At 50.0% G+C, this 11,138-nt stretch overlaps 1 protein-coding gene across 7 annotated transcripts in view; it reads left to right on the top strand.

The window, feature by feature from the left end:
* The first annotated feature begins 900 nt into the window (after positions 1-900).
* Positions 901-11,138, top strand: part of Zcchc2 (zinc finger CCHC-type containing 2) — a 45,976-nt gene continuing 35,738 nt past the window's right edge. For 4 of the 7 annotated variants that reach the window (XM_051203887.1, XM_051203885.1, XM_051203886.1 and 1 more), the window contains exon 1: positions 903-2,010. In XM_051203887.1, coding sequence (XP_051059844.1) covers positions 1,072-2,010 — 939 coding nt within the window. In that variant the 5' untranslated portion in view covers positions 903-1,071. Of the gene's footprint in view, positions 2,011-11,138 lie in introns of all 7 variants that reach the window. The other 3 variants (XM_051203890.1, XM_051203889.1, XM_051203888.1) reach the window with 2 other exon arrangements.

Below are 11,138 nucleotides of genomic sequence, written 5' to 3'. Positions count from 1 at the left end.
GTAGCCAACAACTGTTTCTGAAAAATCATAGACTTGGGGCAGGAGGGTGAGGGAGCTTAAACTGAACCTTGCAAGCCAGAAGCAACCATTAGGCCCAGACATCTCCAGCTGCAAGGTCCCCTCCGCTAGTTTGGCGGCTCAAATCCACACCTTGCAGCCAGCCTGAGCGTGGCGCTCGCCGCCCCGGACCGCTCCGCCCCGCATGCCAGCCCAGCTCCGGGACCTGCGTCCGGGCGTCCACACCGACAGTCCCGGTAAAGTTTTAGAATGTGGGAATTTCCGAAGGCTGACACTCGCCAAGTCCAGCAGGAGGCCGAGGCTCGGAACCCGCCGGTCCTGCTCCCGGGCGGCGGCTCATGCGAGATGGTCAAGCAGCCAGGCTGGGCCCGATCCAAGAAAAGCCAAGCCGATTTTTCCCCTGGGACGTGAACCTCGCACGCCTCTCGCCGCTCCGGCCGAGCTCACCCACCGTGGTCCTAAGGTCCTAGGGTCCCAAGCACGCTGGGACCAAGCGTTAGGACCGCGGGGCGGCCGCCGGAGCCCCGCAGCCTGGCAGGGGTTGGGCGTGGCTTCTCGGAGAGGGCGGCTCCCGGGAAGAGGAACGGGCGCTTACGTCACGCCGGCTGCGGACGTTGATTGGCTCGGGTGCCGTGCGCGGAGCCCGCCGGCGTCCCCGCCCAGCCCCGCAGCTCCTCCTCCCCTCCTAGCCGCTCCGCCAGCGCTGGCTCGAGAAGGAACCGCTCAGGCCGTCGCCGCCCGCCGTGCGCGGACGCGGAGAAGGCGGCGGAAGGAGGACGCGCTCGTCGGCTTGCTCCTCCCGCACCCGGCTCCCAGCAGGCGCGGCGCCCACTGGAGGAGCCGCCGCGGGCACGCCCCGCCTCCGGCCCGGGACGACGACACCGGCCGGCCACCGCCCCCTCGCCGGCGAGACCCGCCCCCGGCCCGCCCCGCCCCGGCGGCATGGAGGGGCAGCGTTCCTGACGGCCGCGCCGCCGCCCGGGCTCTCGGCTCCTCCCGCCGCCCCCGCTCGCTCGCTCGCTCGCTCGCATGTCCGCGCCGCCTTAGCCGAGGATGCTGAGGATGAAGCTGCCGCCGAAACCGACGCACCCCAGCGAGCCGCCGCCCGACGCGGAGGAGCCCGAGGCGGACGCGCGGCCCGGAGCAAAGGCGCCTCCGCGCCGCCGCCGCGACTGCCGCCCGCCGCCGCCGCCGCCCACGGGCCTGTCGCGGGGCCCCCCTCCGCCGCCGTCACCGCCGCCGCCGCCGCCGCCGCCCCGGGGGCTCGAGCCGCCTGTTGCTGACGGGCCGACGGCGGGCGCGGGCATGCCGGGCGGCGGCGGGCACGCGGCGGCGCTGCGCGAGCAGGAACGGGTGTACGAGTGGTTCGGGCTGGTGCTGGGCTCCGCGCAGCGCCTGGAGTTCATGTGCGGGCTGCTGGACCTGTGCAACCCGCTGGAGCTGCGCTTTCTCGGCTCGTGCCTGGAGGACTTGGCGCGCAAGGACTACCACTACCTGCGCGACTCCGAGGCCAAGGCCAACGGCCTCTCGGACCCAGGGTCGCTGGCCGACTTCCGAGAGCCCGCCGTGCGTTCGCGCCTCATCGTCTACCTGGCGCTGCTGGGATCGGAGAACCGCGAGGCCGCCGGCCGCCTGCACCGCCTCCTGCCCCAGGTGGACGCGGTGCTCAGGAGCCTGCGCGCACCTCGGGCCGAGGGCTCGCCGGGCAACGTGGAGGACGAGCCGGGTGGCGATGGCGGGCAGGACGCGGAGAAGGACGGCCTCGGCCCGGAAGGCGGCGGCTGCGCCGAGCTCGGGACTGGAGGCGGGCTTGGCTTCAGGGCCCAGGAGGAACTGCTGCTGCTCTTCACCATGGCTTCGCTGCACCCGGCGTTCTCCTTCCACCAGCGGGTCACCCTGAGGGAGCACCTGGAGAGGCTCCGCAGCGCGCTCCGCGTGGAGCCCGAGGACGCGGAGGTGGAGCCGTGCAACTTTCCGGGCTCCAGGGCCCAGGTAAGGCGCACTGGGATGCCAAGGACTGGCTGTGCGGTCGCAGCCCCGGCCCCGCCCTCGGAGGTCCCCCCCCCCCCTGCACCCAGCTCCGACCCCAGCCTCGTGCAGGTGTCTGGGAATGACCACGGCGCGACTCTCGGCCCAGGGTGGCCCTCGTTTCCCTGGGCGACTCAGTTCCAGTCACCCGCCATAACAGAATGCTCTAGAAGTCTCCTCTACGGGCAAGAGTTGCCACGAAAGACGTGGAGCTCCCTGGCCCGACACCTCGGATGAGGAGGCTTGTGGGACATTTTGGGCTTTGAACATTGTGTGCGCTAGGTGCAAGGGGAAAACGAAGCGCTAGAGGGGCCTGTCAGCGCCGTCTAGCCCTGGGTGGTCCTTCCCTACCCTGTCAGCCTGCTTAAAACCGCCTTGCTCCTTGGCACTCCCAGGATACTGACCTTGCCTATGCATGCCATAAGGGACTTTTCATGCTTAGCGTGTGCCAGTTTAAAAAGTTTGGATAGGTCTTTTGGCCTCTACTCAGAGAACTTTGTATTTCCTGGGGGGGGAGGGATGTATGAAGAATTGACTGACCTATGTCTAACGCTGTTGGTCATCTGGGTATAAGGCCTGGGATCGCCTGGCCAAGCCTTTAACAAATTACAAAACAAGCTTTCCTAAGGGGCTTGACTTCTGCTTCCAGATTTGGGTCTGGTGATCTCTTAGGTCTTTACGATAGGCGTTAAGGTCATCTAAAAGTTATGAAAACACCACTGCTAGTACCCTTCTCGCAAGCATTAAAGATTTTTTTTTTTTTTTACAGAGTTTTGAAAGCAATTTCATTAGGCCCAATAAACCTCGTAAGGATGGCGATTTAATGGAGGAAGGGGATAGGTTTCAGTTGCAGTAAAAACTAGATTAAGTTCTTATTTTGTGGATCAGAGCTTTTGAAAGATATTGGTTTGGATGTCATGCTTTTCCATTTTAGGAGGAGGATTTCCCTTCGCTCTTTGCTTGAAAGTTAGCGTGTATTTGAAGTCATTCAATATCTAGAACTCAAATTGAGCATTGCGTTTCAGGACCCAGGGCGTTTAGGATCAATCTCCGAGGGCCTTAGAGACAATCTAGGCCAGGTGCTTCATTTTTCCCCATGAGACTTTCCTAAAGTGGTGACACGTTTGTGGGTTTTTTTTTTTAATTTTATTATAAATCTTACAAAACCCAGACGTAGTAAAGCTAGTACTTTGTGTTTTCTTGATTGTAAAATCATCTTCTAGTGTCTCTATTACCAGCACACGTGTGTGTGATGATGGTAAAAGCTTAATACGCCCTTCAGCCTACGCCACTGAGCTGTTAAATTTAGAACAGAAAGCATGAACTCTGGGTTAATGTGTAAATGTTCTAGCATGCTTCCCTGTGACAATATAAAGATAACCTTGGATTTGGTCTGATAGGGATGCCCCGCAGTGGGACAGTTTACATCGTTCCAACTCGTACTATACCAGCACAGGTCCATCATGGCAGAATTCTACCTGTCTGGAGTATTGTAAAGCAGGCCGAGGGGACTGGTGTGTGCTAATCAGAGTATTGAGATTTTTATCTTGACTGCAGTGCATGGCCTTCTCTGGCCACCAGTGAATGCTGGCAGGAGTGGAGAAAGATTGGGCGACCTGCCATTAATTTCAGCACATCACCACTTCTAAGGAAGTGGGAATAAAGAATAAATCCTACGAGGATTTGTATGTGCTACACGAGACGCTGGGGCTATTGCTTAGCACTTGGCGGAGTGCTGAGCATGTCTCTCCCATAGTTGTCTAGGGTTGATGAACAAACCGTTGGTGTCTGATGACACTGCTAGGGTCCCACCTTTTGGAGGTGGGGAGTTAGTGTGTGGTCGGCAGGTCCTCCAGCTGACATTCGAGCGGATCTTGATGCTCCAGGCTGCCCGGTTTTGTTTTTTTTTTTTTTTTTTTTTTTTTTTGAGGCTGCTGGTGCAGGTGGGCTGCTGTAAGTGCGGATTCCCGCGGTCCAGCCCAGCTGTTGCTCGGCCCTGGATGAGCTGAGCGCTCGCAAGGCAGAGCGCGGGTGGGATGCGGCGGGGAGAGGGCGGGAGCGCGTGCCGGCCGCCCGTGGAGGCGCGGGGTCCGCCCGAGGGCGCTGGGGTCGCGCGCGGTCGCGGCCCACCCAGCGGCCAGGCGGGGCTGCCCCTCCTCCGCCTGGCAAGATGGCGGCCGCGCAGCCCACGTGACCAGTGCCGCCCCGCCCTGGCCCCGCCCTGCCCTGGCCCGTAGCCTTGGCCAAGGGCTGGTGGTGGCAGTGGAGAACCACGTGGGCCCCAGGTTGGTGAAGGCTTAGACCTGGGAACCTAGGTAAGGTAAAGGAAGTTCGCGGGGCTGCATCTGATTGCCCCCTAAGTAACCGGTTACAGGTATGCAGCTTCTCATTGCTTGGGGACCTTATTTGTCTTTTATTAGTGTTTGTGACAAGGGAAGCCTATTTACCGGTCTTCCTCAATGGATAAAGAAAAAATGAACTCCTACAATAGTGTACCTAGTTTTAGGGTTGTATCTAGTAACTATTAGAGCAGATTTGATTTTTTTCAAACTAGTGACATTTATGGGTAGGTCATGTACTTTAATGCCAGGGTTATATTCTGTGCCTGAAGGTGACTAAGTCCACAAGCTATCCCTAGGGTATGCTTATTAGTCCACATCAGAGAAACACATACAAGAGTGATTTTACTCCAAGAAGTCAATTGTAGCTTTTAAAATGGGATTTGGATAATTCTGTAGTATTACATTGTATTAAAACTTGAGTATTGGCTCTCCTTTTAGGAGACTTGCACATAAGTCTCAATTTCTTCCCAGCTGCAGTGGACTGCCAATAGCTTGTATACGATTCCACAGGTAGGCCACGGAACAGAAGTAAGAATACTCATTAACCGTGTCCTGGGGAACTTGTGTAGTTCTTGTTTGAGTTCCAGGAAGTGGAAATGGCTGAAAACACCTGATGTTAAACATACATCTCTTCTATCAGAAACCATAAACACTTAGGGACAAAAACCCATGTAGCTTGATTATTCATCGAAAAGACAGATATGCCTCCTGTGCTGGAGTGATTATAGGCACTGAAAATGCTGTTCATGACCATGCACTGCCCAATTTTAGAGGGTTACTCCTTAACTAGCAATGCAGAGAAACAAACCACATTGGTTATCATGGGGGTCCATAGTGGCTGGGATTGTGGGTTTCACTCTTTTTTGGTCATTCTTGGTGCCTGAAGCTTGGTTGTTTGACCTGACAAATAGTACTAATATTTGAATAAAAGGTTAAAATGTAAATACTAAGACATTAGATCGGTATCTAGGCATCACTTGAACTCATAAGCCATACTTGAACTCATCAAAATAAGTGGCCGTGGGTCCTTTACTTATTAAAATCACTAAATTCAGTGTGTGGGGGGGAACTTTTGATATTGTTCCTTTTAATGTAAATATATAAATTAGCTGTAGTGTCTTTGTCCAAATATTTCTACTCATTTTGAGATACAGATTATATATGAGTTGTGATGGAACCGAGAAAGAACTGTTGACAATGATTTAGCATAAATTGTACTTCTCCAAGAGAATGTGGATGTGTTGTGCCAGTCAGAACCCACAGAGAGCAGCTACCTGGTAGTTTGGATGCCAGGATTCTGTTGCTGTATTAGGCACAAAGATACATTTGTAAGATATGGCAGTAAAGAGAACAGCATTTTGTTACTTCTGAGACAGACTTTGACCCTATAACCCAGGCCTGCCTCAAACTGAAGATCCTCCTATTGCTTCAGAAATATGGCTAGAAATCCTTTTTAAAATTCACTAATAATACATATTTGTACTCTTTTTTTAGACATTGCTAGAACACATCTTACAGTGGGACAGTAAGTAGGGCTTTCCTGAGGTTTTCTTACATGTTGGAAGAACTTATAGGAGTGTGTACTAGCATTTGTGCTGGGTCTGCCTGGTAGATGGTGGAATGCCAACATGTGTCCCAGGCATCAGTCCGCTGGGCTGAATGGAGGAGTAAAAACAGCAGCTGTGACATAAACTGTTGGATGAGGCTTTTTGTAACCAGGCACTCATTATTTTAGTTAGCAGATAATTACCAATGAATGCCATGGTTTCCTATGCAGTGATTTTTCTCCTGGGGTGCAGGAGGTGTAAAAGGAAAGCAAGTGCTCTTCCTCCGGCTAAAAGACCACCACGCCTGCATTGCCTTCTTTACTTGGTGGAGAGGGATGGGGGTTTGTATAGTAGAGATCTCAGAGACAGAGACAGGGAGAGAGAAGGGGCAGGAGAGCATGCTGGGCAAAACCAGTTTGGGGGGGGGGTGGGCTTACCTAACCAGCTCAGGGACATTAATCAGCCAACCTAAACCAGAGCTTCAGTATTGTCTCTAAAACAGGGAGAGTAACTTCCTTCTGAAGTTCTGGTGATTGGATTAAGTAGCAAGTTGCAAAATAATTCACATATTTTGAACACATTCTAGTGCAGTTTTCTTTAACATGGTGTCATGACGTTTTATTTTCAGGAAAGTGAGGTCTTTTTGTTTTTTTAATACTTAAAACCCACAGAGTAGAGTGCTCTTTTATTGCTGTGATTCTAAGTAGATTGGGTTTCAAGAAGGATACATTGTTGAAAAGGTAATGTTTTGTTTTCAAGAAGGATACATTGTTGAAAAGATCATGTTTGAGAGATTAAGGAAAGCTATTCTTAATGCTTACATTGTTTTAAAAAAAAAAAAAAATCTTTCAAAACCCCCAAACTTGAATTGCTGGTCATTTCTTTTAGTATTGAATTGGATGGAGGGACAGACATATTTTGAGTTTCTACTTCCATTGTCGTCAGTTTTCACATTTAACTAGGAAATTTTAGTTTAAGTTTGTGTGGAATAAAGAAGGCTTAGTGGTACATGCCAATGAGCTAGCAATGCAGGAGGGTTAGGCAGGCTGGCCTGTACTAGAAGAGCCATTTTATGCTTTGGGGAAGTTACACAATTCATTAGTTCAGAGCCCAGGTTGGGATCTGTGCGAACTTAAGAGCATTTTTACTCTGACGCTGTTGTATAATTTTTTTAGCTTGTCTAATATTTTCCATTCCTTGAGAAATGTTAATCTAGCCTTTGTTTTCCCCCAAAGCCAGTCCTTGTGGCTCATGGTTGCAATCCCAGCATTTGGGGGCCTGAAACAGTGGGTTTGAGGGTAGTCAGGGCTTTATATGGAGACCGTATTGACCCCCCCCCAAAAAAAAAACCCTCAAAAACCCAGAAACAGAAGCAAGGGGCTAGTCCTCTGCGAGTACACTAGTTTTTGATGTTACCGCCTCTGTTTTTATGATGGAGCACTGTGTGGCAGTGCTCTCCTAAAGAATTCTCTGCCCTGTGGTAATTGACCTTAGTCAGTGTCAGCAGTCTCTGGGGAAGGAAAGCCGCCTGTTGGGGATAGACGTCTGACCTTTGATTCCCCGCCACGTGGCTCTAGCGGCCTCTGACGCTCATTCATGGGGAGTTTACCTGAGGTCTTTCTCTATGAGTATGTTTCACCTGTCAGATGTGTCTGGTGCCCGTGGAGGCCAGAAAAGGCACCGTTTCCCCTGGAACTGGAGTCACTGGTGGTTGTGAGCTGCCTTGTGGGTTCTGAGAACCAAACCCCGGTCCTTTGCCAGAGCACCAGGTGCTCTTAACCACTGAGAGATCTCTTCAGCCCCCGTTTGAAAGGGTCACCCTCTAGTGCCCAGTATATGATTGCAATGTTTCCTCCTCTTGTTTCCTATAACTGTCCTGAAGATGGGTGTGGCATGAGGAAATGCATGAGATATTGGGTTAGTCAAAGAATGGCTAACACAAGAAGAGATTGTGGTGGATGAACAGAGATCTGGAGACACAGTAACTGTTGGGTGACAGAAGTCTTTGAAGGTGAGATTAAAGGGCTGGGTTTGCTTGGGTACCAATGAAAACAATTGTGTGAGTCTGTGCTGGATCTCCTGGAAGGTCACTGCCACTTCTAACTTAATATGTGTAAAAACAAGACACTTGAATAAAAAACATCCAGACTCATTCATTCAGTGGTGTAGTTGTACTTCAGTTACCATGCAGTTTGATTGCCCTAACCCTTAATTGTCTTTCCTCTTCATCCTACTCTGTCCTTTGGTCATGAAGGACTGATGCCATGTTCTTTTGGATCTTGGTGCAAGATATTTACTATAATCCCCACACTAGTTCCCATGGTTTTAGCTTGTCTGTACACTTTTGGGTACTGCCACCAGAAACATCTTTCTAAATCAGTCTTTAGTCATACTACACTTTCTTTCCGTGACTGGTGGCCCCTGGGCTTCAAAGGTCTTTAACTCAAGTCCCAGCTGTCCATTCTTTCTTCACTCACCTTGCCTTTCATTCAAGGCAGGGTTCATGCTGGCGCCTTTCCTGTGATGTTCTTAGACTACCAGTCTTCTGCGAGTCTTGCAATTCAGAATTCCACTAACACGTGTTTTCCTGGAGTTTGGGTACTTGTAGAAATTTTACTACTATTTCAAATTTATATAACTGACCTTCCTTGCTAGGTCTTTAAATGATGTGTCCTAGGCTTTCAAATATAACTCTAAACGAATTGCTTTAAGACTGGAAACATTGAACAGTGTTGGTTCTTTTTTGTTGGTCTTATTTGTGCTGGTGCATGAATGGGTGCAGATGCATGAATGGGAAGGGATGCTTTACTAGTAGGAGAGTTCATAAGTATGGACTAGCCTTATGTTCGGATACTTGACTGTGCAGTCTCCTTCAGTGTTTGGGCTCGGCTTGTGATACGCATTAGAGGGAGAGCCTTGTGCTGGGAAAGTTGAAAACCTGACTTTGGTCACTGAAATGAGCACTCTGTGAGAGGTCGTGTGGGATTTTTTTTATGCTTTATTATTAAGGCAGCCTAAATTGGGATAGTTTCCTACAGTAAAATTGATTTGTTTTAAATGCTCCTGGAGGGGAGAGTATGGTTGTGTGTGAACCAAAGGCTGTGGTGTTTAGAGTACTACTTGAGAAAAAGTCCATTCTGCAAAGAGGTCATGTAGCGCAATGATGAATAGAAAAGCTATTGCTTTAGGGAAAATGGTTTGTTTCCCTTGGTTGGGAATAAGTGGCTGTTCTCACATGTGTGCTTAAGTGTCTGATCCTAATACAATTTCCAAACACTGGATACACTCAACTGCCTGTATATCAGTGAAGGCCCCCCCCAAATCTATCAGCTTAAATTTCTACATGTTCCAAGAACTCTCCTGGACTGAAGATAGAGCTGTGGCTCTGCTATAGGGCCTAGAAGTCTTGGTGGTGCCTGGGCTGTTGCGCTCTGAGTTTAACTTGCTTCCTACTTAGGATTTCTTCGTCTTGTTCTGCCTTCTCCTCTCTCCTGGAGTAAGTAAGGTTGTAAACATAAAGAAGTTGGAACATAGGTGTGACCTGAGCTAGGGAGGGGATGTATGCATGTCTAGGTTGTCACTTTGCCCCAGAATGTCTTTGCTGTGGGATTGTATTGTCAAGGTCCACTTTGTTCATTCCTTGTACAGCAGCAGAGGACTTTACTACATGTTGGTTTCCTGTGTCATTCTGTGTTCAGTGTAGAGTGTTGTCATGGCGCACCTGTCATCTTTATAGCTGGCACTATTATGCTCCAAGGAGCAGAAGCATGAAGGGTTAGTCATAAAAGGAAAACATCAAGGCCAATTCTTGGGTAAAACCTGCTGCCTTTATCTCCCACTACCTTCTATAGTATCAGCGTTATTGTGCTGGAGCTTTCTTAATGGTTCAGTTTAACACGTTGAGTCACCCCCGCCCCCAACCTCATGGAATGATAGCAACAATTTTAATTTTTAAATTAGCAGTAAGTGCACAGAGTACCCCAAGGTAATAGTGACAGTGACAATGTTCTTGCCATCTTGTCCCCCTCCAGTCCCGCATAGCTTGCCATTATTATCCCAAGTATCATGTTGAGAAGAATGCTCATATAATGAAGCTGTTGTCGCCTTGTCTGGTGTGAACTGTGATGGCAGAGTATATGTGGCCCACAAATGACCTCCCCTTACTCTCTTCAGGAGTTGGTGTATTTACCCCAGCTTTAAAGTGGTCGGTTCTGCCACCCCCTTGCTGAATCATCCGTATTTCTAGTTAATAAGCTACCAGAAAGAGTCCGTAGTCATAGCAAAAGTCCATATTATGCCCGTTGTGCTTTGTGTCCATTTTATAGTTGCAGCTTAATTAAGGTACGAGGTGTGTGTGTGTGTGTGTGTGTGTGTGTGTGTGTGTGTGTGTGTGTGTGTGTGTTCTGGAATTTGCTTGTATAGGATGCAGTGGGTGAATTCTCCAGGCACTGTCTTTGATGGAGCTATTAGACTACTCTTGCCTCATGTGCCATTACCTACCGGGTACAACAGAGAGGCAGTAAGTAATTCTCATCTTTTCCTTGGTTTATTTCTTCCCCAAAGGAGGGAAGGGAAGGAACCAGAACTTAATGGGGCGGTAGCTGTCGTCCCTATATATACAGTGACTTCAAACAGTACTTCTCAGATATTATGGCACCTTTCCTCCACTGAATGCCATGTGTCACATGTGAAGACAGTGAGGACATTTGGTGCTAACAAACTCCACAGTTATGTTCTCCATAGCTCATTGTGAACTTTAGAAGCAGTTTCTAGATCTAATGTGATTTTCACAGTATCGGTGAGACTTGGGTATTCCTTGGATTGGTGGACTTAAGCCCTCTATCTAGCACTTAAGCTCCTCAGCCCCCTTCACTTACTTCTGAGGTGGGGTCTTGCTGCTAAGTTGCTCAGGCTGGCCTTGAACCTGAGCTCCTTCTGCTTCAGCTTTCTGTGCAGCGAGGGTGGCAAGTGTTTGCCACCATAGCCGACAGTTTTGTTCTTAAACTTTTCAGATGCACGATGCAGTTGTGAAGCAGACTACTTTCCCATGGCTTGAGTATACTGCTTGTGGAAGCAGTGCTAATTTACTCTAAGATATCGGTGACAAAATTTGCTGCCTTGCTCTTTTTAGAGTGTCTGGTTTGGTGGCATTGATTAGAACACACCTTCACCACTCCTCCCCTCCTATTTAAACAGTAACTGT

Source organism: Phodopus roborovskii, unplaced genomic scaffold (genome assembly GCF_943737965.1).
Source record: "Phodopus roborovskii unplaced genomic scaffold, PHOROB, whole genome shotgun sequence".
Classification (NCBI taxonomy): domain Eukaryota; kingdom Metazoa; phylum Chordata; class Mammalia; order Rodentia; family Cricetidae; genus Phodopus; species Phodopus roborovskii.
This window is presented reverse-complemented; position numbering and strand designations above follow the sequence as displayed.